Below are 27,460 nucleotides of genomic sequence, written 5' to 3'. Positions count from 1 at the left end.
TGGTTGGGTTTTTGATTAAATATTGTGCAAGAGAGTTGGTCAGCTCAAAGAGCGATGATGCGTGCAGGGCGTCGTCCGCCGATTTGCTGCCTTCTCAATGGGTTTATTGTGAAAGTGGCAAAACGAAAGACTCCAGACACGAACGCGGCGAGGAAAGCAGTGTCCGAGAAAAGGGTGCCGCTGTTCAAGGGCAAATAAAAAAAAAGCGAAGGGTTGCCATTCATTGGTTGTTAAAAAAAGCAATAAAAATAAAAAGTGCTGCCCCTTAAAAATAATAACATAAACATATGTAATGGAATGTATCTAATCCTATTAACAAGTTTGAGTTTTTTGAAGTGGCATTACATTTCCACACCTATATGATATCATTGGGCCCGTTTCGTTAACCTCTTTGTCTCTGTAAACACTCCCTATTATTTATTTTTTGTACGTACTCTTCAACAAAATGATGATGACAAAAGCCTATTACCCTGAGTGCAACACCTTTGATCTTCTTTTATGGTTTCTGTTTATTGTCTGCGCTTTTGTTTGCTTTGTGCGGCTCGACTTTTTATTATTTTTAAGTGGGATTTTTCATTTCACGGGCACTTTGAAAACGAAAAATCTCCAAGCCCACTTTACACAAAAATAAAAAAAAAAACGGTTGAAAAATTCGTTTACGACTTTTTGTCAACCTGATTTTTTGGTGTCGCCTGTCAGTCAGTCGCGTTTGTTATGCGGCGCGTGATTTGACTTTTGGCAATTATCGTTCCGAGGAGACCAGCAAGCGATTATGAAACATGTCTCGTCTGCAGAGTTCCTCTCTCTCTTTTTCAGCAATTTGCGAATTGTTTTAGCTGAACTCGTTTTTATTTCATGCTTTTTTGTTTCAATTTTTTGCTGGTTTTCCTGCTACTCCGCACATCTTGCGGACTCATCGAAAGTTGAAACCGATTATCCAGGCAGACACAGTGCATGTGCACTTATGAATAGGCATGAGGCAAAAGCCGCTTCACACAAAAAAACTCGATAGAGCCAGGCTGACATTTAACAAAAGAAGCCCAGGCTAATGACTAAGCACATAACGAGCAATTCTACAAGTGACATTTGAAAGAGCATCGAAAAGCGGACGGAGAGGGGCAAGTAAATGAATTTATAATTGTTTAAAACACGCTGAAGAATTTTTCCATTGAAAAGTTATTTTCTGTAACCTTTGCAATTCAAGCAAAACAGTTCAGAGCATGTTTTCGCAAATAAATGCAGTCATGAAAATATGCTCACGACCTAAACTTCATTGGGAACTGCCTGGGAATCGAAAACAAATCTGTAACTTCAACCATTAATTTATAAAACAAAATTAGCTTTACAATACATAAAAAGTAAAAGTAAAGTTACGTAATGCGAAGATCGTCTAAGCAAATCTTCAATGTAAAACTTGAAAATGTAATGAAAACAAGAAAATAGTGATTATAAAATAAAAGTATAACGAATTATGTACACGAGTTGCCCAATTTGAAATCCTATATGTATTATATATACATTTGCAGGGTGTTAAGGTGGGGGGAAGTTGTTTGTGTTCTGTTGTGGCAATAATAATTTGTATAGTTCGTTTCTTTTTGTTCATTATTTTATTGTTGTGCATAAATATTTTACAACTAAAGCTAGACTTAAAGTATTTCGGGTAGAGAAGGAAAGTGAAGAAAAAATTATTCGGAAAGAGATAGAATTCAAAGAGAACTGCGCCTGGTAAAAGCCATTTAAAGTTATTTCAAATTGATTATGTTTGTATCCACTGAGGGTCGTTGTGTTTCCAGATAATAATATATTCTAGAATATCTATATTTGAACCAAGGAAAGACTTCTCGCATCTGCATGTGTGAACATATGTGTGTGAGTGTGGATATGAATGTGTGGGTGTTGTTGTCGTTTGGGTATGGCAGCTCGAAGAATACGAATTGTTTTAATAATTTACATAGCAAAAAAAAAATATATATAGTAGAGTATTCGAATTAAAAGCAGCAGCACTGGAAATTTGGAAAGAATATTAAAGCAGCCGAAATGTTTTTTTTACTTAATTTGTTTCGCCGTGGTTGTTGTTAAGCCAAAGCAACGCAGCCAATTATCTACGGTTCGGCAACAAAAGGGTTAAGCTCGCAGAAGATTCTCTTCTCACTGGCAAATCTTGCGACTGGATAAGGGCTAAGACTAGAAATAACTAACTACGCTGATTTTCTCTGGTTTCTTGTGTTTGTTTTTTGAAATTTTTGTGACCTATTCTGGCACCACTGTGGTGGTGTCATCAAATGTCGCCTCCACCGTGGTTGGCGTTTCTGTGGTTGTTGTCGTTGTTGTTGTCGTTGTTTTACGGTTGCGCAGGCGTCGGCCACGCCCCTTGCGACCCATCTTTTTGCGATGCACCACATTCGTCTCGGAACTAAAGCTAACTGCCTCGCTAACTTTGCTGCCCACAGCGGTGGTGCTGGTGGTGTTGTTGTTGTTGGTGGTGGTTGTTGTTTGTGTGTTCAGATTGATGCTGCCATCAATGGGCTCACTAATTGTGTCACTGCTAATTGTGGTGGATGTTTGGGTGCGTGTAGTTTCCGAACTGTTGCCGGTGGCTGTTGTTTGTGTGCCTGTGTGGTTGTTGTCGGAACTAATAGCGCCACTGCTAATCTCACTTGTCGTTATGCCTGTTGATTGTGTATTTTCTTGGCGCTCGTTGTCAGCGGTTGTTGTTTGTGTTTCCCCACCAATAGCTTCGGAACTAACAGCGCCACTGCTAATTGTGCTTGTTGTTTGAGTATTTAGTTGGATGTCATTGTCTACAGTGGTTGTTGATTGTGTGTTTAGACCAAACTGAGCCATAATAACAGCACCAATTGGCATGGCTGTTAGTGTTTCACTGTTGGCTTCTGTTTTGGGAGTTGTTGTCTGTGTGTTAAGCTGTGTAAGCTCAGTGGCCGTTTCAATGCTAAAGATTGTGGTTTCTTCAGCCACCTGATCGTCATCTGGCGTGTTGGTTGTGGCTTGTATAACTGGATTATCGTTCACACTAATAGCACCATTGATTGTCTGATCTTGAGCGTTAAGTATGTTGATTTCCTGACCACCACTGCCGATGGGCGCCTGCACCACCAGCGGCTGGCGCACAGAGAAGGCGGAATTAGAGTCGCTGGCAGCTTCAGGGGCCACTGTGGTTTGACTATTTTGCACCTTGCTCAGTATCACCTGATCGAGGTTGGCTATCGAAATGACCAGTGGTGAGGACTCATTGGACTCGGGTCTTAGGAGGGGTACAATGGGTCTTACGTAAGTTGGTGCCGGTGTGGTGGTCTCCCCGGTTTCGGTGGCCGAACTACTGCTACTGCCAATGGTTGTGCTCTCCTCCGTTTCGCCAATGATTGTATTGCTGCTCAGTTGCTTGCCCTTTCTGGCCGAATCAAATAGGCCCTCCAGCGAAATGGTCGAGGTCTCCAAAGCGGCAGTTAGAACTTCAGGCACCAAGGACTTGCCACTGCGATCGGTGTCACCGCCTTCGGTTTCTGGCAGAGAATTCCTTACGGGCAGCGAGGCAGGACTTTGAGCCGCCGATGTGGGCTCGGTGGGCGTGTAGTCCGCCACTGTGCTGTGCCCATCGTTGATCTGAATGTCACTGCCATCCACCAAGTGGACATATTTCACCACACTGATCTCGCCCAGCTGCTCCACGTGGGGCAGGGACTCCACCATCAAGATGCCAAAGTCATTATTCGCCTTTGATTTCCTTTGAGCAGCCTTGGCCTGTTTGGAATTAATCTCGACAATGCGATTGATCTCGACTACCTTGTGCTTGGGCACCACTTCCGTTTGTATGGTGGGATAGAGGCGAACCGTTGGCCTTCTGGTCGTGGGCTCCTCTTCTTGACCCTCACCCTCGAGGAGGGTGAACACATGCAACAAGGTAGTGGCCGGCGGTGTTGCTTGAGTGGTGCTCGAGATGGTTTGATCCTGTGAATTGATGGAAGTGGCTTCATTAGCATTGGTCGCTGTTTCAGTTTCGGTTACATTTTCAGTTTCTGTTTCAGTTTCGGTTTCTGTTTCAGTTTCTGTTTCAGTTTCAGTTTCTGTTTCAGTTTCTGGTGGCGTGTCTGTGGTGGTGGCTGTGTCTGACTGTGTGCTGGGTGGTGCTGGTGATGGTGGTGGTGGTGGTGTACTTGGTGTGGTGGTCACAAAGCCCTGCTCCTGCTGCTCCTCCTCGGTGGTTTCTTCTTCCACCGCCACCTCCGTACCGGTTTCCACCTCTAATCCCGTCTCGGATTCCACCTTAACCACCTTGGGCTTCAGAGCCGGATGCTTTTTACTGTGCTTGTCAAAGATCTTCTTGTTTCTCGCATTCAGGGCATCGATATTCAAATCTTCTATCAGAGAATTCTCGCTGGCCGTCTCCGCGGCCTCTGTGGATGGACCCGAATACTTCCTCTCGTAACTCCTGTTATTGCTGGGTATAAATGGCGCCGGTTTCAGTGGCGTCAGTGGTGTGGTGCGCTCATAATCACTGGCCACGGGTTTCAAGGTCAAGTTGGGTGAAGCCACTCCCGGCGGTCGGTTAACCACACGGGGTCGCTTTGTGGTGCCAAAGCGGTTGGTTGGTGTGTTACTTGCATTGGCCGAGCTTGATGGGCGATTGCGGGGATTGAAGGGTACATTTCCGGATGCGGTTGGTGGTGACCCACTTCCGGTGGTTCCAAATGTTGGACGACTACCCGGTGGAGCTCGATTATCTTTCGGTTTGTAAGAGGAGCTTATCTTCGGTTTGTTATCCTCTTGTGCACTCTCCTCTTCTCCCTCCGGCTTCTCCTCCTCTTCTTCTTCATCCTCTTCTTCGTCCCCATCTTCCTCGGAATCCTCCTCCTCGTCTTCCTCCTCGCTGTCTTCTGCTTCATCTTCCTCTTGAGGCTTGGACTTCTCCAATACTGGTCGCGTCTTCGGGACAAAAGGTCTTCGCAAAGTGGTTGCAAACTGATTCTGCAGTGGTTGCTCGTGTCGCTCTTCCACTTCTTCATCATCTTCGCTGTTTCCCTGAGACTTGAAGCGATCGGCTCCAGGCAATCTGGATCCGCGCGGATCACTTCTCACAAAGCCCTCGCCACGATTGCGAACACTCGAGTTGAAGGGATCAAATCTTCCGTTCTTCCTGCGCACGAATTTCGCCGTGGGTCGGGTGGTGCTAAAGGTCAGTGGAGCCTTTGTGGTGCCACCAGTGGCCGAGGGTGGTGTGTAGGGTCTACGTGCCACCAGTTTTCGTTTGAAGAAGGGTCTGGCCGAAGAAACCGACGAAGAGTCACTATCAGTTGAAGATTCTTCTCTTTGGCTGGAGGTGCTCGAGCCCTTCTCGGCCAGAAGCTTCTTCAGACGATCGTTGATCACGCCCTGTTCTCCTTCTCCCCTCGCCTGCTCTGCCTTTACTTTGTCCCTCAACTTTTGCAAATCCGACACATCCTGATCGTCCTTTTGGCCGAGGGTCTTATATCGATTGCTAATTACTCCATCCTGTGGCTCACCACGTGCTTGCTGCTCCTTGATCCGCTGGCGGAGATTGACAAGGTCATTCTCGTGATCAGCAAATCTGGTGTGGCTGGGAACGAAAGGTTTACGGGTGGTTTCATCGGAATTATCCACACTAGCCGCAGTACTTGAGTCCACAGGCCTCAATTTGCGAACAATCTTGCGGAAACGCTTGTTGCCGGTGGTGCTTGTGGTGTCGTTGTTGCTGGTGGTGGTGCTTTGACCTGCTGTTGTTGGTGTGGCTGTGATGGTGTCTGGGTTAGTGTCAGTGGCGCTATTAGTGGTGCTATCTACATTGGTGGTACTATTGCTATTGCTATTTAAGGGTCTGCGGAATTTAAGCACACGTATGCGCTTCGGTGTTGGTCTGCTGGTGGTTGTGGTTGTTGTTGTGGTTGTGGTTGCGTTGGAGTCTTCCTCCTCCTCCTCCTCCTTGTCCTCTTCGCGGGCATCACCCTTAGTCTCGGTCTCTTCAGTCTGCTCATCGACTAGGGTTAGTTTAGTTACCTGGGCGCGCTGACGGCCCCCAAACGTCAATCGTCTGGCGGTGGTTGTTGTTTGGGCTTGTTGTGTTGTAGTTGGGGTCGTGTTGGTGGTGCTGCCTCTGGTGCGGCTCAATTGATATCGATTCTGAAAGCGTCGTGTGGAATTAACATCATTACCTAAGGCATTCAAACCAGCCCCACTCGTTTTCTCCTCCCCCTCATTCTCTAGACTAGCATCATTATCATCATCGTTACCATCGTTATCATCATCATCATCTCCATCATTATCATTATCATTATCCTTATCTGTACTATCTGCCTTAATATTAGCTGTGACTGTGACTGGTTTGATTCTGTTTGTGTAACTGTTTGACTTGAATCGATTAATATAATTGGCTACGGTGCTGTTACTACGTTGACTAGCTACATTCAGTGCGGTGCTACGGTTAGTAAGATTGTTAAGGTTAGTGGTGCCACCCCCCAAAGTATTGCTGTGGTTTAGTGTGCGGTTACTGTTCGATACCTCGGCGGAGCTATCGTTATCTTCCTCATCGTTTTCATCTCCGTTGTCCGAGTCAGTTTCTGTATCTGTATTCTGTCTTTGAGTGGTGGTCCTGAGTGGCTGTCTTTGCCTGTTGGCCAGCAGTTGACTTAGTCGTGAGCGTGCGGTGGTGCTTGTGACTTGGGGATCTATAGATTCTTCCTGATCCTCATCATCATTCCCATCCTCGTTCTCGTCGTACTCCTCCTCGGCCTGTTCCTCGTCTATTTCTTCTGCGCGGTGGTAAAGATTCCTATTGATTGCCACCAGATTTCGCCGCGTACTGGAGCTCACTCTCAGTGGTGCTGCGGTGGTGCGACGTGCGGCATAATTGGGTGGCTTACGTGCTGGCACCGCGGCTGCAGCATCTTCCTCTTCATCGGGAGTGGGTTTCAGAGCGCGATGGCGGTTTGTTTGAAGGAAGACAGCACGTGGCGGTGCCGGTTGCTCCTCTTCCTCATCCTCATCCTCATCGTCATCCTCATCGCCGTCCTCCCCACCGTCGGTTGTTGTGGTTTGCGGTGTTGTGAAGCGGTTACGTGAGCGGTTCAAGGCCGCATACGGACGTCGAGTGCTTATCTCGTCGGCGTTCGTTGATCCCGGCGTGGTTGCTGTGCTGGAAGTCGGATTAAATCGCCGACGTGACAGAATCGTTCGACGCGTTGTGCTTTTTGGCTCGCCCTGATCTATTTCATTGTCGGCACTGGGATTTGCAGTCGTCGTTGTTGTTGGACCGTTGGTCGCATTGAAGCGTCGGCGTATTAAAAGTTGCCGCCTCGATGGAGTTGTAGTTGCCGTTTTTGGTGTTGAACTCTCCGTATCATTTGGATCGATCTCATTCGCGAGATTGTCATCGGCATCTGGGGCAACCGTAGTGGTTGTTGTTATGGTGCTATTAAAACGGCGACGAATTACCAATTGACGACGTGAGGTGGTGCTTGCTGGTGCACTGGTGGTCGTTGTGGTTGATGTCGATGTGGTTTCTGTTCTAGGTCCGCTTTCTTCCTGGGGGATTTCATTGTCATCGTCTATATAGGCTTCCAGTTCGGGTTCTTCAGTGGTGTCGTCTTCAGCCTCTTCGGGAGCTTGCTCGCCAATCGGGTCTTCTGTTTCCTTGATTGCAACCTTATTTCCTTCGACATCATCGTTTACCTCCTGTTCAGGAGTTAAAGTGGTGGACTCCGTTTCTTCATCTTCGCTTGCATTATATTCAGTACTACTTTCCGCTGGCTTCTCAGTGGTCGTTGTAGTTGTAACTCTGCGACTAATGCCCACATAAGGTTGCCTTGTACTTTTGGATGTTGTGGTTGCTGCTTCGGTGGTTGAATCAGTAGCTTCCTCGGTGGTTGTGGTGGTGCTTCCCCTGCCTCTCAGTCTATTCAAGCCGGCGTAGAGGCGTCTTGTGGTTGATTCCACCTTTAACTCTTCTTCATTGTCATTACCTTAAATAAATAAGATGTTTTTCAATTAGTTTTCTTTTTCGACATAACACCTATGCTGCCAGGAAATGAAATGCAATCAAAAGTGCTTTGCCTCCATTTGGCATAGCACTTGTATTTGCATTATTTTTCTTTCCATATTTTAACTTGAGACAAATGAAAATACTTACCAATATCAGAAGAATCGGAGTCCTCTACAGCACTAACGGGCCTTCTGGGTGTAAAAAGTCGTCTGGTGGGTATTTTTATGGATGGTGTCACCGTTGTTGAGCTCGGCGATGGTCCTTCAATGTCTTTAGTAGCCCCATCGTCTTCTTCACTGTCTTCTGTATTGGAAGGTATGGGCGTTGTTGAGCGAACACGGAAGCGCTGTGGAACGCTGTAGCTCCTTCTGGTTGTGGTGTCTAGTGGTTCACTTGGAGTCTTTTCCTGTAACCTGGTGGACAGGGTCAAGCGGGTGCGGTTTAATCTGGTGTAGGTGCGTAAAGCCCTGGCTTCATCGTCGCCTCTTTCCTTTTCTTCCAGAAGAGAAAGGCTTACAATCTTAGAGGTCTCATTGCTGGAGTCCGTTGCTAGTGGTATGGTTTTGAATGCTTTGCCCTGTCGCTGGGATTTTGTTCTCCCTTCGGGAACTTCATCATCTTCATCCTCATCGATTTCAGCGGTTATTTCATCATCATCTAGGGTTTCCTCTCCTGATCCGACCAACTTTGCCCCCGGGTGACCTACTTTGACCCGGGGGTTTTCAATAAAAAATGACCGAGTTCGGCATTGATTTCCTTGGCCTGCGCCATAGCCTCCCGATGGCCTTCGGTCTCTTCGTCATCGACCAGAGAATTATGTGGCGTCTCATTTTCACTCACGTTGAACACATCATGAATTTGTTGCTTAATGTTCACAGTCACACTTTCAATATCCGGTGGTGCGGGCGACTTGTCGATATAGGTAATTGGTGAATCCTTTACATACTGATAGTACTTTCTTCTGTGATAAATGGGCAAAGAAAGCTTATCATCGCCTTCATCTTCTGTGGTTTCACTTCCCATGGTGATAGTCTGGACTTCTAGTTTATTCTCCGTTTGCAAACGGTTTATGGCATTGCTCAGCTGAACTTTAAGATCGCTTAAGTCTTCTTCGGTGGTCGTTGTTTCAGGGGTGGATGTTGTCGTGGTGGTGCTGGATTGCAGGCGATTTAAAAACTTTTGCTTGGCCGCTGCTAACTGATCGTTTGAAGACTCATCTTCAACAGAGACTGGTGCGGTAGTTGTTGTGCTCACGGGCCTTCTGAAAGCGAGAATTCTTCTGGTGGTGCTTTCTATGGAAGTGGGGATGGATTCTTCGGTGGACGCTTCTTCTATTGGAGCTGGGGTGGTTGTTGTGCTGACGGGTCTTTTAAACGCAAGAACTCTTCTGGTGGTAGCTTCAACAGGGGCAGCCTCTTCAGTAGACTCATCTTCTGTTGATTGTGGTGAGCTCACTGTTGTTGTGCTCACTGGTCTTCTGAAGGTGAGAACTCTCCTTGTGGTAGCATCTGATGATGTCGTGGGCTCAGTAGAGGTTGTAGCTGGTTCCTCAGTGGTTGTGCTAACTCTAGAGGGACGCCTGAAAGCGAAACTTGCCCTGCGGGTGCTAGCCTCGATACTTTGTGGAGTTTCCGTAGTGGTTCTGGTAGTTGTCGGTCTAGTTCTTCGGATTATAGTCCTGGCTGTAGTGCTCGCGCGTGGCGCCTCCTCAACTTCATTCCCGTCTTCTTGACCTGCTTCATACTCGAATTCTTCCACCTCTTCGTGCTCGATGGTTTCCTTGGGTTTCTTAAGCAGGCGTCTGCGCGTCTTGGTAACCGTTGTCTCTGTTTGCGCCTGTTTCTTGCGATTGTTGCGTGAGGCAAAGTCTAAGGCCAGCAGCGAAGAAAGATCATTGCTCTGGAAGCGCACGGAACCGCGATTGCGGGTCACTGTGCGAGGCGTGGTGCTCGGCGGTGGTGGGTGGGTCACTTCATCGATAATGTACTCATACTCCGCGGGTTTCTCCTCTATTGTTTTGGTGTGAATGCGTTTCACAACCTTTTGACCAGCGCCGAGAGTGCGGACGTAGGTGGTGCGAGTGCGGGTGATTCCATTGCCTAAGCTTTCGGTTTTTGTGGTGGTGCGGTTTCGAACGGCATTTAAGGAAGCCCGACCAGTAGTGGTTGCCTTCTCCTCAGCTTGCGGTTGTTGTGCCTCTGTATCTTCTTCATTGGACGTAGTTGTTTGACTGTCAGTTGTTTCTGTGCTCGTGGTGCTGTGGTTGTTTCTGACCCGCTTGTTGGCATCTGCCGCTAGAAGAGAGGAGAGATCTCCCTCCTTGCGTGCCCTCAAATTGCCTCTGACTATCACTCGACGTTTTGGCAAGGCAGTGCTAGTCTCACTCTCTTCTGTAGTACTTGGTGTGCCTTCTGTGGTAGTGCTGGTACGGAAGAAACTACGCCTGGTGGAGCTACTAACATCGGAGTCTTCTGCAGTTATTGTGGCTTCTGTCGCGCTTGGTTCCGTCTTGCTGAAGAGCGAACGACGTGTGGTGATTGTATTCACTTTAACATCATCACCTACGGAGCTGCTACTGATTTCTTCAGTGGTACTACTACTAGGAGCCGCAGTGGTGCTACTTCTGAAGAACGAACGACGCGTTGGCCCCTCAGTGGTTGTCTCGACTTCCAGTTCTGGCTCTGTGGGGCTGCTAGGTTCTTCAGTGGTGCTGCTAGGTTCTTCAGTGGTGCTGCTAGCTGCTTCAGTGGTCCTAGTTCTAAAGAAAGAACGACGTGTTGCACCTTCGGTAGATAGCTGGGCTTCACTGTCTGCTTCAGTGGAGCCGCTTGGTGCCACAACGGTGCTGGTTCTGTAAAAACTGCGTCGTTTTGGTCCTTCTGTGGTTGACTGAGCCTCGATTTCTGCTTCAGTGGTGCTGGTTCTGGTGCGCACGATAACTCGACGTCTTGGGTTTACGGTGGAAGTTGTTTCCTCTTCTGGCACAGCTGCAGGAGTGCTTGAGCCAAAGCGATTAATTGGACGACGATTGGGGTTTCCTGTTGTTGTCGAAGAAACTTCTTGGAGAATGACTGGGGTGCTAGTTGTGGTACTGATTTCTAGATATTCTGTACTGCTTGCAGGTGCTTCACTGGATTCAGCGCTGATATTCAGGTCAATTTCCTTTTCACCGGCTGCTGAATTAGTTGCAGTGTCTTCAGATTGTACAGTAGTGCTGCTAACTGGGGCTTCAGAAGAACTGATTTCCGTGGATGATTCGCTGTTATCATTCTCTGGAGTTAACTGCTTGTCGGTTTCTGCGCCCAGATGGTCGTTGGCTTCTTCAACGACAGTATTCAATTCTGCGGCGCTGCTGGCGTTTTCTTCAGTGGTGCTGCTTACAGATTCTTCCGAAGAACTGCTGACATCTGAAGTTTCTGATGGCAAAGTGGTAATCTCAAGCTGTGGTAGTACAGCTTCAGTTACAATTTCGGGAGATTCCTGTTCGGTTGCCGTGTTGCTGTCATCAGTATTCTCGCTTCTGGCAGGTGCCTTCGTCTCCCCTCTCTTTTCATCGTCGATTATTTCAGCGGCCACATTTTCATCTTCGGTGGTGCTCTCCACAATCTGTCCACCTCTGCTAATAGGTTGGTGCGGCGGAGTTGGTTTGGCTGCTTCGCCGACATTCCTCACAAAGCTGGAACTGCGTCCTGCGGTGAGATAAGCACCGCCTTCGGAATCGCGAGTGATGGCTTTGTAGCGGATTTGAGAGTCGTCTATGCTCGCTCCACTAGCGGAGCGTTGGATGCTTTGGTAGCTGCGGGAAGCATACGATGGCGTAGCTGTTGCCACCTCAAAAGCCACCTCGGACTCATCTTCGGCGGAATTTAGGCGGCGACTGCGGAACTTGGTGGTGGTTTGAAGCTCGTCTTCCACAATCGATTCGGTGCTCAACTGCTTGCCGGCAAAGCGTCGGGAGTCCTTGTCGTCTCCCGCTAAAGAATTGGGAACCACTGTGCGCTGCGTTGTAGGACGCCGCACCCCACGCCAAATATACTTGGTATGCTGGTAGGTGCTACTGGGGTCGTCGGTATTGATTTTGTTGGATTGGGTTTGACTTAAACTAGAGCTAACTACATCATGCCTTAAGCTATCATTGCCACCGTTACCAGCTACTTCTACTTGGGATTCTTGGTGGTGCAGTAGGGAGGTTTTGGTTCGTGTATTGATTGCGGTTGCTGTTGGAAGACTGGCACTCACCTTGGGCCTATCCCCTGGAGATAGTCGTGTCTTCTTCACTACTTGCGCAACTGCATTGGTTTCGTTATCGTTATTATCGGTATTGTTATCATTATCAGATTGGGGAATAGTGGTGGTTGTGGTGCTAGCTGTGGGTCGTGTGCGACGTCGGGGATAACCAAAGGGTCTGGGACTAGAAAGGTTTGGTTCGGAGGTTGTTGTTTGGGTCTGCTCTGATTGGGGTTGCCTTCTGCCCGGGTTGGTTCTAATGCTATTTAAACTACTCAAACCGTTTGTTGTTGGACTAGCATCGTTCGCAGCTTCTGCATTGTTGTTGTTGTTGTTGTCGCTGTTCTGGGTGGTGGTGGTTGTTGTTGTGGTTATGCGTCGACGGTTGCTGGTTGCATACTTGTATTGGGTCTTGGTTTTCGTTACCTCGCTGTCCTCGTCCACGTTGTTAACGTCATTCAGTTCGATGTTGCCCGTGGTGGTTGTTGTTGTTGTTGGTGTTTTCGGTGTCGTTGTTGTGGTGTCCAGTTCGGGTTCCGTTGTTGTTGTGCTGGTTGTTGTCGGTGTTGATGTTTCTAAGTCAGGAGTGGGAGGAAGGTGGGTGGCTGAGGCTTCACTCAACTCGGTGGCTAGCAGAGAGTCTGAGCTAATGCCATTGGCGGTTGTTGTTGGGACAGTGGATGCTACAATCGGTGTGGGTGTGGGTGTGGTGGTGGTAATGGTATGCAGGTTATTAGTTATGGACGTGGTGGTGGTTGAGGTGCTTTCATTTGGTTCAGTGGTTTCGTTAGTTGTGGTGGTGGTTTCGGATTGGGCGGTGGTGCTGGGTGTTGTTGAGGTGTTCTCTTCAGTTGGTATTTGGTTATTCAGTTTCACATTGTTGTTGTTATTGCTGCTGTTGTAGTGGTTGTTGTTGTTGTTGTTGGTGGTGGTGGTGCTGGCCTTGGCAGTCTCAGTGCCGGCGGTTGTTGTTGTAGTTTCTGGTGTTGCTGTTGTGGTGGTGGTTGTTCTGCGGCCGATGCTCGCATATTTACGTGTGTTTGTGGATTGTTTGCTCTGTACCGTTACAATATCCTTTTGCTCGTCCTCGTACTCTTCCTCTTCGTCTTCTGTTGGATCTTCGGAATCTTCGGCAGTGGCACTCTTAGTGGGTCGTGTACGCTCGAAGTATTTGTACCTGAAAAGCGTAGATTCATTGATTAATGAAAACCAATATCAAACATAATTCAACCACTCACCGATTGGTTGTCGAACTGGGCGCCGCTTCCGTGACCTCTGGTGATGCCGTGGTTCGTCCACGAGTGCGACTCAAGGTGGCATAGGATTTCACCTGTGTCTGGGTATGTTGCTCTGCCTCTACGTGGGATTCTTCTGCTGGCGGCGCCACCGTGGTGGGCCTTGAGCGTCTGAGACTTGTGTAAGACGGAGTGATGGAGCTCAAAGGACGACGTGTGGTTGTCTGAACTTCGGCCAGATTCTCCTCCTCTTCCTGCTGATCTGCATGCTCCTCCTCATCTTCCTGATTCGCAGATCGATGGCGATTAATGGTCACATATTGTTTGCGTTCCTTCAGAAAACCATCGAACTCTGCCAATTTTTCAATGCCCTCGTTCTGTGGACCTTGGCGACTGTTGCCCCGCAGAACAGATGAGTATTTGGAATTGCTGTTGGAGGTGAGAGTCGATTGACCCCTTGACGAACTGCTCGAAGCTGCGGCTGCAGTGGTTGTTTCCGTGGCATCGCTGATCTTGAACCGATTGCGGCTGAAGGAGCTCAATGTTCCTGGTCGACTCAGCACACGATCATACAGAGATTTGCTTATAGTTGACGGAGTAGTGGCTGCACCAGTGGCAGAATTTTCCTTCAATGTAATCGAACCATCCTTGTTACGCAAAAGATGCTTCTCCAGCTGCTCCACACCACCCACTTTGCGAATCAAATCGATCAGTTCCTTGATCACCTGTGGATCCTCCTCAGCATCGGTGGATTTGCTTGGCGACAGCTCGTCGGTATCCTCTTCATATTCCAGATCTTCATCAACAGTGGCTGGAGTAGTCGTCGTGGTGGTCGTAGTGCTTGTTGTGGTGGTGATTCGTGGATATACCGGACGAGCTGTGGGAGCAGCGGTCACTCGATTGGAACGCACTGTGGTGGTTGTCGGGGTCGTGGAGGTCACTGGTGCCGCCGTTGTGGATCTAAGGTGGGAAAAAACATAGTTTAGTAATAAAAATAATACAAATTACACGTTTAAACATACTTTTTGGTCTTGCAGGGCACATTGCGAGCAAAGTCGCACGAATCGGCAGCGGGATTAAAGTAAAGTCCCGATGGACAAGTGAACATGTGAGCCACAATTCCCAGACCAGACGGTCCGCTATCCAGACACCAGTAGTACTTCTTGCAATCCCTTGGATGCTGGAAGAAGCCCTCCTCCTCGCACTTGAAGTCCGAACCTGGATCGGGAGTCGTTGGTGGTGGGGGCGTTGTGGACGCCCTGCCGCCAATGTAAAGCGAGGATCCCTCGGCTTCGGTCAGCTTGAAGGTTGTGCTTGGCGGCGGTGCCTGGGTGGAGCTCACAGCTGGTCTTCTTGTGGCACTGGGTCTCCTGGTGCTGGGTGGACCTTCGGTCTTGCCATTCAGACGGTTCCTGGTGTTGACATTATCGCGACTGCGAGATCTAGATGGCTTCTGTGGTCCACTTGGCTTGGCCACCTCGTTGATGCCCAGACTGCAATGGATTAAGAATATTGCAATTCTCGCACGATGCCAAAGAAATTCTTTCACTTACCCCAATGCCTCCACCATGGCTTCCTTGGCAGCCTCGATAAGAGGATATGGCTTTCCGGTGCAGGTGCCGCGGAAATCATCGTTGTCGATGGCCCAGAACATAATGCCACCCAGTCCCTGGGCCACCACATACTCGGCCTTCTTGCGCACGATGGCCTCGTCATCGTAGCCCACCCACTGATTGCGCCTGTAGGCATAGGGACCCATAATATTGGCATTCGGCTGCACCACAGTCCACTCGGGGTCGTCCTTGAGGGTCTGGCAGATCTGGTGGGGATCAAAGTGGGTTAGTTATTGCTCATAGCTGGTAATACTAGATTTCTTAAGCCAACCTCATAGTAAGCCAGGTATCCCTTCTCCCTGGTGGCATCACCCTGTTCTCCCGGACCCTCTGAAGGTGCTCCCAGTTCGGTGCTCTCCTCGTTGATCAAAGTATAGGATCGGCCATAGGTGGGTATGCCCAGAACAAGCTTGTCCCGATCTGCACCCGCTTTCAGATAGTATTTGATGGAGTAGTCCTGAACAGATATAAAACCATTTATATAGTAAGTAATGGCTACTTTTAAATATGCTGCAAACTCACAATATTCAACTCGGCATCGTAGTTGTACTCGGAGTCCTCCTCCAGCGAATAGAGCGGTGCATGATGGTTAACCGATGGCTCGTGGGAGGAGTGGAAATCGTAGGTCAGCACATTGAACCAATCCAGATACTTGTTCAACTTGGGCACGTCGTAACCCTTGTCAATGTACTCGATGCCAGCAGGCACTGCCATGGTCAACAGGAGACGAGTGCGTCCGGTCTTCTCCGCTTCCCTTTCGAATTCGGCCCTCAGCTCCTGGACAAACTGGGCATAGTTATCACGATCCCGGGACTTGCCGCCCTCTCGATGGGCTGGATACTCCCAGTCCAGATCGATGCCATCGAAATGGTTCTGTCGCAGGAATTTCAGGATGTTCTTGATGAATTGCTGCCGACGCTCGTTACTCGCGACCAATGGTGAGAATCTGGAACTCGCCTCGTTCCATCCGCCAATGGCAATCATGGTCTTCAGCTGTTTGTTGTACGTTTTGAGTCCAGTGAACTTGGCATAGCCACCTGAATGTGAGAGGGAGGGCAATGGGGATTAAGGGATGCATCGTCATCAGACGGACAGGAAATTAAAGCCGAGTCAAATTAACTCGCCGGAAGGACGGGGGCGTGTCTGCGTTTGTCCGTCCACTCACCCTGCTCGATGTCCTGGTACTTGTCAAAGGGCTTCATTTGGTTATCCTTGGTGAATCCACCGAACGCGTACACCAAATGTGTACACAGGTATGGATTTATGTTCTGCGGATTGAATTTGGCCGTGCCTGGCCGATAGACACTCCAGTTTGTATAGTAGCAGACCACGCGACCCTCGCTGCTGGCTTCTGTTTTTGATAGAAACATAATTGGAGAAGGCAACAAATTACTACAGGATACTTGAAAGCGTTTTAGAACCACCTACCATTTATGCAATAGGCGAGAGCGCAGAGCAGGAAGAGCGTTTGCCAGGCCGCTCCACGCCGGAACTGCAATGAAGGAAGAGGAACATTAGCGAATTACGACAATTATAATATATCGGTTCGATTCTATAGATTTCGGCAAGCACGAGGCGGAAGCCATTGGCGCGCATGTCGATTTGCATAACGAGATCGTAGATCCGATCGCCATCAGCCATCAGCATTGACACAGTGACATCTACGGATGGATGTGGAGATAGGGGGAAGCTTAGAGATCGGAAGGGGACCGCATAAATCTGGGCGAAACAAAAGACCAAAGACACGAACTCGAAGATGTGGTTCCCATGAAGGTCGCCCATCCAATCGCCTCTTACATAATCATGCATGTGGCATAATGTGACGAGATGAATTTCATATGCAAATCGTCGAGCTAATCAGATGCAAGTGCCACGCCCCATATTTGGTGTTATATGAGAGGCGGCAGCTGATGTCTAGGAAGTTGTAGTACACATGCTCTTATTGTTTGTGGAGCTGCACTGTGAGCTCCCCGTGAGTCACACTCATAAATATCTTAAACGGATTTTCATATTAAAATGCCAAAGTGTTACAACAGCAGCCACAATGGGCCGAAATCATTTTGGATTTTGGTCAGCAACCGAAAGAGAAACAACACCGGATTACATAAGAAATCCGTACCAAAAACTCGACTTTGATTGCGTATGCGTGTATGTGAGACATGCCGGTTTTTGTTTTTTGTTTTTTTTTCTTGTTGTTTTTTTGTTTGGGCTCACACACACTCTGCAATCGTTCATTCATCGAAGTGAATTTTACACATAGCGAACAAAATACTTGGAAATCAAAATTGATCAAGTCAAGACATCAGCATCATCACCATCGCCATCACCATCACCAAAAGCATCACGAAAAGCATCTGCCAGCGATGTGATCCGAACAGGTTGGATTGCCGTGGCTCGTAACTAATTAGCAAGCTAGCTTTAAGACCCTCTATATACTGTATACTATATACCACATGATTATGAGATGAACAATCAAGTTTGCTAATTGCATTAACGCGCCGAAGGGGAACTTTCTTTTCGCCAAAAACAATTATCTATAAATAAAGGTAAGTTTTTATACCAATTGTTAGGTACTAAAATTTCAAATTCAATTTCATTTTAGACAGCCACATCTTTCACTTTTGAAGGCCAATGTTGTTCACAAGTCTCAAAGGTTAAATATAACATAAACTAGTTTCACTTGTTTGGTTTTGCATAAGTAAAACGATACAGTCTAAGACCCACTAAGCTATACAGAAAACTATAAAAGTGCCGATCTGTTTGAATGAATTATGGAAAGCCAAAATGGTAAATCTTTTCGAGTGCAATCCCTCATAAAAGTCACATGCTAAGTCAGCTAAAAGTATGGAAAGTACTTCCTTAAGTGAGTTTCATTGGCTGTTGGATATAGCTACCCTTCTAAGTTCTTAACCCAGATTTCAGCTTTCAAGATTTCCACTGAAAGCCGCGACAAAATTGCACTTTCAAAATGCTGCAAAAACATCGGGAGCGTTTATATCCCCCACTTTTGAGCTCTGTGGCATTTCAAAGCTTTCCCCTTTTAGCCGTAAATCGCAGCCGTATCCATATCCGGCATACTTTTCGATGTGGCGGTAATGTTGTCCCATTTTTATGCCAAAAGCCAATACACTCGAGACAATTCTGGCGGCGGGGTAATGGCATATTTACCTAGTGCCAAACGAACCGAAACGTAGCGAAATATTTATAAAAATGTGTGTGTGGACATTGATTGGGTCATTGGACCAGCATAGGTAAACAAGATATGTTTATGGAACGCTGTGGCAATTTACATTTATATATAGCCATCATTTACATGGTGGTTAGTTTGGTTTGGTTAAGTTGGCTTACGCATTGCTTAACATTGCTTTATGGCAGCGACTGCAGCGCAGCAGCTGCTTACATAAAATTGCATGCCAAAAACAACAAATAAAAAACTACTCAAAAATAAATAAATGGAGAAAAAGTACGAAACTAAACAACTTGAATGAAAATGAAATGACAACAATTTGGATTGTACAATGCGCATGAGCATTCGCATTCGCATTCGCATTCACATTCGCATTTCGCATTGATTGGCCAGCAAACTCAGTGCTTTGACAAATTTGTCGATTTTACGCAAAGTGAACAGCAGCAACATGGGCAACACATGTACTTAAGGCAAATGCCAGATTTGTTTTCAGTTTAGTTACAATTACAGTTCCAGCTTTACTTTTTGCCTTCGTATACGCGCAGCCTTATTTTCTTTTAATTGCAACTAGCGGTTGGCAATTAAAATCAGGCTAAATGTGGCCTGGTCGAGCATGTTGCTGCTGTTGCTGCTGCAGGGCGCTAAGACAGCAGCTTCCACAGCGGGCCAAAATTGAGAATCGTTTTGGCCGGATTTACAGCCCCAGCGGCGGTACAATTTATGGACAAGTTGCTGTTGCTGTTGCAGTTCGCTGATGCTGCTGTTGTTGCTGCTGCTGCTGCGACAACAAGTTGCAACACTTGCGGAGATCCAGTGTGTGTGGCACATTTATACAGATACTGCTCACTGGTATATATACATATATGTACTGCAACTGCAGCTGGAGAGCCCGTTGCTTACGTAAGGCATCGCATTACGACAAAATAAAACCAAAAAAAAAAAAAAACCAAAACCAAGAGACACTAAAATTGCACAAATATTGCGTATACATATGCAATTTTCTCAGTTGCAGTTTGGTTTGCATAAAATCTGGATTTAACCTTGAATTTTGGCGAACAAAAACTGCCTCATAAATCGCCGCCAGTTGCTCTCGATTTATGTGGTATTGGAACCAGGTCGGTTTTGCCTTTGTGACTTTGAGAACTCTTGAGATCATGAGAAGCGAATTGCCGATCCAGATACTTAATACTCAATACTTGATCTGTTGCCCATTAGAAACCGCTTGTTCGATGCCTGACAGACATGAATCAAGTGGGTCTACAAGGAGATACTTCTGGACATGTTAAACATTTCCTAATTAAATGAGTCTTTCACTTTGTGGATTGCTTTACTTATTTTATTTTACTTATTCATAAAATTACCCAACAGGACGTACATCTTATCGCTGATTAGTGATTATTGGAATTACACCTATAAATGAGTATTCTTAATTAACTGATGCTCACTCATTCGATTTTTTGTTACTCACTTTATTAACTAGCCACTAATTACTTTTTTTTTAATTAATAAAGTTTAGTTTTGGCAATTTGGCTTAATGCACCTCTTGTACGCTTTGAATAGTGTTTTCCATATGGCTTGTAATGTTTGTCGGGAAATTCCCGAATATGACTCAAATGTGTAAGGAAACCTATTTTTCGACAGAAGAAATTTATGTGCTTGGGTGCTTGTTTTTTTTTGTTTTTTTTTTCAAGCACTCGGGAAACATGTGTGAATATTTGAGTAAATTGTGGGTCTGCTGGCCATCAATCTTGGCCCCACAAAAATTCCGCAGATAATGTTCCGGCTATTCATAATCCCTGAGCTATGCAGCTGGCCATCCAGATCAGCATTTACACATTCACAGCCGAAAAGCATGACTTGGCCAAAATGCTGTTGTGGTAAAATAAAGTAAAGTTAAGTTCAGTTCAGTTCAGTTCAGTTCAGTTGAGTTTGGCTCTTGAATGCAACTTAAAATTCAAAGGGGGTCCGCTGCAGTACCGCTCCCGCCTGGAAATTGACTGGAAATTTCCGTAGCACGTAGAATGTGCCGCACATCATGTCACGTTCCAGGTACCAAAGAGCGTCGCAATGTCAACGCCCCAAAAAGTAAAACAAAAGCAACGCGCGGACCCAGAGATCAATGTCTGCCCAAGAGACATTGCGTATACGCCCCGTTCGACGCCGGCTCTGGATGATTCGGGGTATGTTTGAATTTTTGGCAGGCAGGCGGGCGGGCAGCGGCAGCTGGCGGGTGTGTCGTGATGAAGAGTTTTGTAAACAAAAGTTTTGACATTTCAACAGGCCACTCGACTTGTCCAGAGGAGCCAGAGTCACTTGGAAAACATCACCACCGCCCTGCCTTCAGGAGTGGGTGTGCCAAAGCCAAAGCCAAAGGCACAGCCCATGGGCCAAAATGCAAAAACCACCGGCACAATGCCATAGATCTTTTGCCGATTAGCTGATGCCATTAACTCATGCATTTAGCCCGGATTTATGCCGTGCGAAAGTTGAGCATTGTTGGCCAACATCGAGATTAGCGTGCGAATTCATTTTCCCAGTCGCCAAAAAAAAAAACTGAGACCAAAAGTCGCGGGCATTCAGTTTTAGTTTCCCCCAACCATGGCATTTTCAATTAGGCAACCAAACAGACCAGGCCACGACCCAAACTGCATCATGGCCAGCGGCCAGAACACAATAATCGGTCTTAGAAGGTAAATAGAAGGGGGACAATTGCCAGGTCCAATTGACAAAGATTCAAATTAAAAAAAGGTAAACAAACAGAAGAAATACCAAGAAAATTGTTTATTAATTTAGACATTCAAAAAATATTGCCTTTAATTGTTTTTTTTTTATCTTTTTTCCACCCTGTGGAGTTTGCCCACCGGTCATAGCACTATGAGCATCCCCAAATCTTGTTTGAACTTTCCTCAATGGAAGCGAAAGGCTTGGCCAAGTGAAAAGCCGCCCGACCGGGTCAAAAAAGAAAATGAAGATAGCCAATACACGCACTTTGCGTTGGCCAAGAGTTGCCAATTACGGAGCAGAAGTCATCCAGTCATTGACTCCGCTTAGGGAACCTGTTATTGGGTCTCCAATACCTCCAACACCTCCAATACCCCGATCCGCAACTGCAACACTCAATATGTTTCCACGGCTCTGACTGCTCCGCTTTTTGCTCCTTGGAGGCTTTCTTAATCGCCTTTTGGCGTGACAGGAGGCCAACAAATACCAAAAATCCAAAAAAAAAAAAAAAAAAAAAAAAAGCGAAACCAAAACCAAAAAACCGATACCGTTGGGAAAAGCGAAAGTTGATGTCGCCGGATGCTGCAGTTGGGGTGAGATTATGTCCATCTCTATTTGGCCGCTGGATCAATGCATTATGGGTCAGCAAACGGCGGTGGACAAAATACAAATACAAATCTAAAAAGAAAGAAAAGAAAACCCATCTGCTGAAGCGGTTTTCCAGCTCTCACACAATTGAGCCATAAAGCGTCCATATCAAATCGATAGATTGTGAAACTGGCCCACTGATGTTTGTAAATTGTGGTAAATAGAGACAGTGCCTGTCAAGGCCGGGTACACGCCAATAAAATAGAAAACCCCACTCCAAATCAAACGATTTCGAACCATCTTTGGATCTCAACTCGCATCTTCTCGTGATCAATGTCAATGCTCAAACATTCATTTGCCACTCGGCAACATCATCGCCTGCGCCTGCATCGATGTCGAAATTTGCATTTACATTTTTGCATTTGGCCAAACTACAGAATTCAAGTTCACTCGGTTTTCTTCCATTGTCTGCATTTTGCCTTGATGATGTACCACCATCTCTTGGCCATCCTCAACATCACTATCATCATCATATTCATCATCATCACAGCGATTCGGCATTGTTTTCGTCACGTCACGAGCCCAACAATGGGCAGTTCATTAAATCCAATTACACGCCAAATATTTTGCGACTGCCTTTTAATGAGAGTTTCATCAAATTTTGGCAAGCACTCGGTTTTTGGTGTACAGAATCGTGTAAGTTTGTAAGCTGAGTTTAGCGAGGGTATAATGGACATTTTCAAGAATTTCCAAACAACGATTGTTACTAATTGCAAATTAATTAAATAATAGGTTTATAAATCATTCTTATTTTTGATTCTTCTTTTTTTTTAGTATTTTATTTCAAAATCGTGAACGTTTGGCGAACAACATTTTTGAAGAAAGAGTATTTTGCCCACTTAAGCCGCACCCCACCAAAATTTCCGATTTCGCCGCATTTTAGCGGACTTAAGCTCTACTCTGCTGTCGAATCAAAATATTATCCTTTTTTGCGCGCGCTGCAGCGTGAAAATTCAATTTAAGGCCTGAATGGTCTAAGCAGACGGGATGATGGCCAATGGTATCGATTCTATCGCGTGTGCAGCTTCCGGGACTTTGATGATTCACTCGCAGAAACTGGAACTAATCCGTTTAGAGTGGCCTGACTCATTCGCCTAATCGCAATGCGTACGAAATCCAATCAAATTGAGACAAATAAAACGTGAAATGTCAGAGAATTTTAATAACCATTCCACACAATTCATTATCATTTCAAATCGACTGCATTGTCTTTGAGACACTTTGGCGATTTCGATTTTTATTCGTTTTCGTTTTCAAGGTGCTCCATCAAGTTGGTCAAAACAAACAAGACGTTGGAAATGGCCATTAGTTGGTACCCCGTTTTTCGCCTACTGGCCGCTTATCACTTTGCATTTGTCGCCGTTTAATGGTGCAATTTTCCCCATTAACGCAAATTACCTGGTGATAGAGATTGGCAATGGTGGAATCCCCCTCCACTTTTGACCAGATGTTTGGCGAAAGTTAAAGCGGCTAAACCACGATGTGGCCCACGAAAATTTCATGAAAAGCGGCTACTTTTTAGATTTTAATTGAAAGATAAGATAGCAAAGTGTTGCTGATTTTATCTCCTTTCTAATTAGTTTTTGAAGTTGTATAAAATCTATAAGAATTCTGCAACCAAATAACCAACATTCGCGCAAAAACTGCCCCTCAATCATTTCGCTTGGCCATAAACTTTCCCTGCCAGTGTGGCCAGCTGTCAGACTGATGCTTTAATTAATGTTCGGTCACCTTAATTGCCATGCAGATCGCACACCTGAGTTGACCATGAAAACTCGACGGAGGATTAACGAGCGGATTTACATGACATGAAAACCAGAAAACTGCAAGTGCAACACATGTATCTTTTCTCCAATGTGTTTTTTTTACTTTTTCTGTTTTCTGTCTTCTTGAGTGAAATATTTTTGCTACTGTCATTTATCATACCGCCGAACAATGTTTCTGCGATTTGTCAACATACGGTTATGTCAAAGAAGCACAAAAAGATCAGGTTTGAAATACAGTAGTGAAAGCTTTTGAAAAGAAAACAATAATGCCAAATAGGTTGCAAAAAATAAATCAAGAAATCAATTAATTGTATGTTAATTTAATTTGCAATTTCAAAGATCATCTGTCAAAGAAATGGAAAAGAAAAAGCTAACGAAGGGAAATTTTCGCTAATGGCATTGGCGAAAACGGTTCAAATGAGTAAAATATGTATATTACCCACAAATATATATACATTTAATTTGGGTTTAGATGTGTTATTTTTTCTCTTTGGCATTATTCTCAGTAGCACGTGTATAATGTATTACATAACCATTTTAGCAAGTCAATAGCCTTTCAGCCAAGTTACAAATTGGCAGGCCAGCGACATTTTTTGGTGCGTGATTCAGGTGCGTAAGTTGCTGGCCGATTCGCCACTTCAAAGTGAAATCGAAAGTTGGACGTCCGTCAGACCAGCTCTACTATATAATACCCCCCTGTCTACCACTCAAAAAACAAACTAAATAAATGCAACTTTTTTCGTAGGGCGTCGGAAAGATCCACACCAAACTCGCATCACATTTACTTTGCAATTATCATCGGCCTAAGCGATAATTGGCCAGCCAAGCGAAATTAGCAGGGGCTAACGGTAGGTGTTATACACCAACTCAACTCTTTTATTATTTTTTCTGCACCAGCACTTGCCGGAATTTTTGTAGTTTTTATGACCGGCTTTTGCCAAATTAAACAGTTGTAAAAGTGCTGCGAGCATTTCTATTTGCCATTTGAACCAATTATGTCATCTCAAGACAGTGAACAGCAAATAAAAAGAAACCAAACGGAAGAGGCTCCAATCGAAGAGCGGTGATCTTGCGTAACTTTTATGCCCTTTTAAACACGGCTTTAGTATACAATTTATTTATAACATTTTTCGTATTAAGTTTTAACCGTTGTTGCGCCTTCTGCGGTTTCGGTTCTGCTCACTTTCAATTTCGTTCAGTGGAAATTATTAAGTCCAAGAAATACAAAAAATAAAGAAACAAGCTGACTGGCGCATCCGGCAACAAGCCGACCAAAAAACACCGAAACCCGTGAAAAAACAAAAAAAACATGAAAACCAGGGAAAACAAAACCAAAAACATAATCGTGATGCACATTCAGGTTCAAGTTAAGTTACAGATGAAAATCCCAAGTCGAGATAGAGAGGCTGAGGTCAAAATGAAGTGGGCACTGGCTAATTTTGGATGATATTCAGCGGCTCGTGAAGTGGAACCCGATGGGTTAAGAGAGGGGCATCCAGGGGTTAAGGCGGAGATTTGGTTGCCCATGAAGATAATGCCATTGTTACATCCGATTAGCCGGACTCAGCTTAATTAGATCGAAGCATGACTTTGAAATTTGTTTGCCCTTTGATTGTAAAATATTTGTATTTTCATATTGTGTCTATTGTTTGGATGCACAAACGAAGATTAAATGGAAATTAGAGGAAGTGAGAGTGAAGGAAAAGTGAAATATAGCAGTTGTGAAAGAAGTTTAAAAGCTTTTCACATTCAATTTTAATTGAGAGGAATGGAGGCCATCAAAGAGGGATTTTGAAGTAGAACAATAAATGGGTTGGGTTCGATAAGACTGTTGTTATTTTCATTTGAAGATGTATTTATTTTAATTAATTCTTGAAATTTCTGAACGAGTCACAAAGCTCTGCCATCCTTGCGGCAATTAAAGTGGCAATTGTTAGACCTCCATTCCTCCTTTTTTATTTATTTTCCTAGCCATTTCGTCTGGTTTCGTTTGGGCCATTTGTGTTTGTGTGGCAAATGCAGTCACATTCTTTTAAATACCAATTGGGGGTCAGTCGGAGTGTTGGTCAAGACTCAGGAATTTGAGCAAGTGCTTTGTTTTGTTATTGCTACGGCTATGTGCTGGCCAAGAAAACGAGTTTAAATACCGCGAGTGGAACTCGCTGGCTCGCCGCTCTGGCTTAATAAATTAATTTATAACTCTTGCTTTTTTCTCCGCCTCGAAACACGTTGACCTTCAGGCCGCATAACCGATCCATGAGTCTGTCTGTAAAAACCCCGACTTATATATGGGTATATGAATATGAATATGAATACGAATATTTTCGCTATTTATGCCTATATCTGTCAGTTGAATTAACTGTTGAATTACGTCTCAAGTGGTACCAAAAAGTCGCCAGAGGCTGGGCTCCAAGGGTGGGAAACAGATTTTTTGACAGAAAGTGCGGCCATTGTGTATATATTTCATATATATACATATTTTTTGTAATTGGCCAAGAATGTGAGTGTAAATTACCAAAGCTTATTTTTCTATGTGTCCAGTTCTTAGTTATAATAGTTCATGCTATCCAATATGGTTCTGCATTAACTTCTATTATTATGCTGTGGCATAGTTCTTCATAACTTAAGTGAGCACTGTGCAAATGAAAATCGACGCTTAAAGGGCGGATGCAAAATGCCAGAAGCTGCAACCGAATTCAGGCTCAAATATCAAAGGGAGCATTCGGCCCATCCCCTCGACTGTCGGCGTGTTAATGATTTGCATGTTCCCAAATCAAAGCCGGAGTAGACCCCCGTATCCCCGTATCCCCGTTTTAACCCCCTATCGCAGACATGGCTGGTTAGCGGTGTTGTCGTTGTCATGGAATTGAATCATCCCGGCAGTCTCTGGAGTATGTCTTTGCGCCAAGCCCGTACTGCCCTTCCCGCTCCCTACTCCATCGACGGAGCCCTCTGTGTGCCGGTGGCGTATACGTAACGTAAGTAGAGGCAGCTACAGCAGCAGCAGCAGCAGCAGCAACAAAAAATGGCACATTTTGCAATAAAACTGAAGACAGATCCCGATGCACGTGTATCTGTGCATCTGACAGATACAATTACCAATAGCGATTGCACTGGGAATGCTGGAATTTCAGGCCAATGCGGTTTAATAGCCCAAAAACCGGTAACTTAATGACACTCTTCTATAATGCTTTTTGAATAAAATGCCAAAACGCATCACCCCCCTGCCGGCCGCCAATTTCAATTTCAATATATGTATCTACATTTATATATGTATCTACATTCACTTTTTAGCTCTTCGCTCTTCGCTCTTCGGGTTTCACTTTCAGGTGGCTGCGAATTCCGATTTGCCAATCTGGAAACCTTTCCATGACTTCGAGGCGGATGTACCACCTCCGGGGTCAGATTATATAGTATATATTCATCCGAGATCAGCATCTTCGGGATGTAATTTTTCAATATTAGTGCCGACTTATATGGTTTGCACAGGTAGTTACTTGCGTTTTTACAGAGCTCTTCAGTATTTCATGACTCTGCTTATTTTGGCATTTTTTATTGGCCCATTAGAAATATGAATCATTATCTTTTTGTGGCTTCTAATATTATAGGATTTATATATTTTAAAAATGCATATAAATATATAATGTGGTGTTTACTCTGACATTATTGGAAGTAAGCCAGCCACTCGGAAAGGGTATTGAATTGAAAATCAGACAGATTTAATGCATGCATATGGCAGATGGAGGATCGGCTGACTGGAGGCTTGGGATCGCATCGGAATGGATGGGATTGGATCGACTCGTCTTGCTTTTCAGTTCACTGTCATTGTCTTTGGGGTGCGGCTGCGTTGGCGTTGCAACTTACAATGTTGCAGTTGCAGTTGCAGTTTTGCCGTTGCATGAATTTGTGAATTGCTATTTTCGCTGGCTTATTTTCTGGGGCTGGGCCGCCGATTTCCGCCTGATTTTTTTACTATTTTTTTTATTTATTGAAGAAAACAAAAGCCGAAGACGATTTCCTCTTCTCACGCATTTTTGCGGCCTGACGTCAAG

At 45.4% G+C, this 27,460-nt stretch overlaps 1 protein-coding gene across 9 annotated transcripts in view; it reads right to left on the bottom strand.

The window, feature by feature from the left end:
* Nucleotides 1-27,460, bottom strand: part of LOC6551453 (mucin-5AC) — a 34,548-nt gene that overhangs the window by 4,650 nt on the left and 2,438 nt on the right. For 2 of the 9 annotated variants that reach the window (XM_026982727.1, XM_026982728.1), the window contains exons 3-11: nt 16,515-16,578; nt 16,252-16,437; nt 15,609-16,123; nt 15,358-15,543; nt 15,027-15,292; nt 14,496-14,966; nt 13,477-14,433; nt 12,251-13,415; nt 3,289-6,153 (exon numbers count right to left, since the gene is read on the bottom strand). In XM_026982727.1, coding sequence (XP_026838528.1) covers nt 3,289-6,153; nt 12,251-13,415; nt 13,477-14,433; nt 14,496-14,966; nt 15,027-15,292; nt 15,358-15,543; nt 15,609-16,123; nt 16,252-16,437; nt 16,515-16,578 — 6,675 coding nt within the window. Of the gene's footprint in view, nt 1-1,449; nt 7,992-8,158; nt 8,608-8,717; nt 13,416-13,476; nt 14,434-14,495; nt 14,967-15,026; nt 15,293-15,357; nt 15,544-15,608; nt 16,124-16,251; nt 16,438-16,514; nt 16,579-27,460 lie in introns of those variants that run through there. The other 7 variants (XM_001977242.3, XM_026982729.1, XM_026982731.1 and 4 more) reach the window with 7 other exon arrangements.

The sequence above is a fragment of the Drosophila erecta genome, unplaced genomic scaffold (genome assembly GCF_003286155.1).
Source record: "Drosophila erecta strain 14021-0224.00,06,07 unplaced genomic scaffold, DereRS2 tig00000152-arrow-arrow-pilon, whole genome shotgun sequence".
NCBI lineage: Eukaryota > Metazoa > Arthropoda > Insecta > Diptera > Drosophilidae > Drosophila > Drosophila erecta.
Note: the sequence above shows the minus strand (reverse complement) of the source record. Positions and strands in the feature narration are given on the sequence as shown.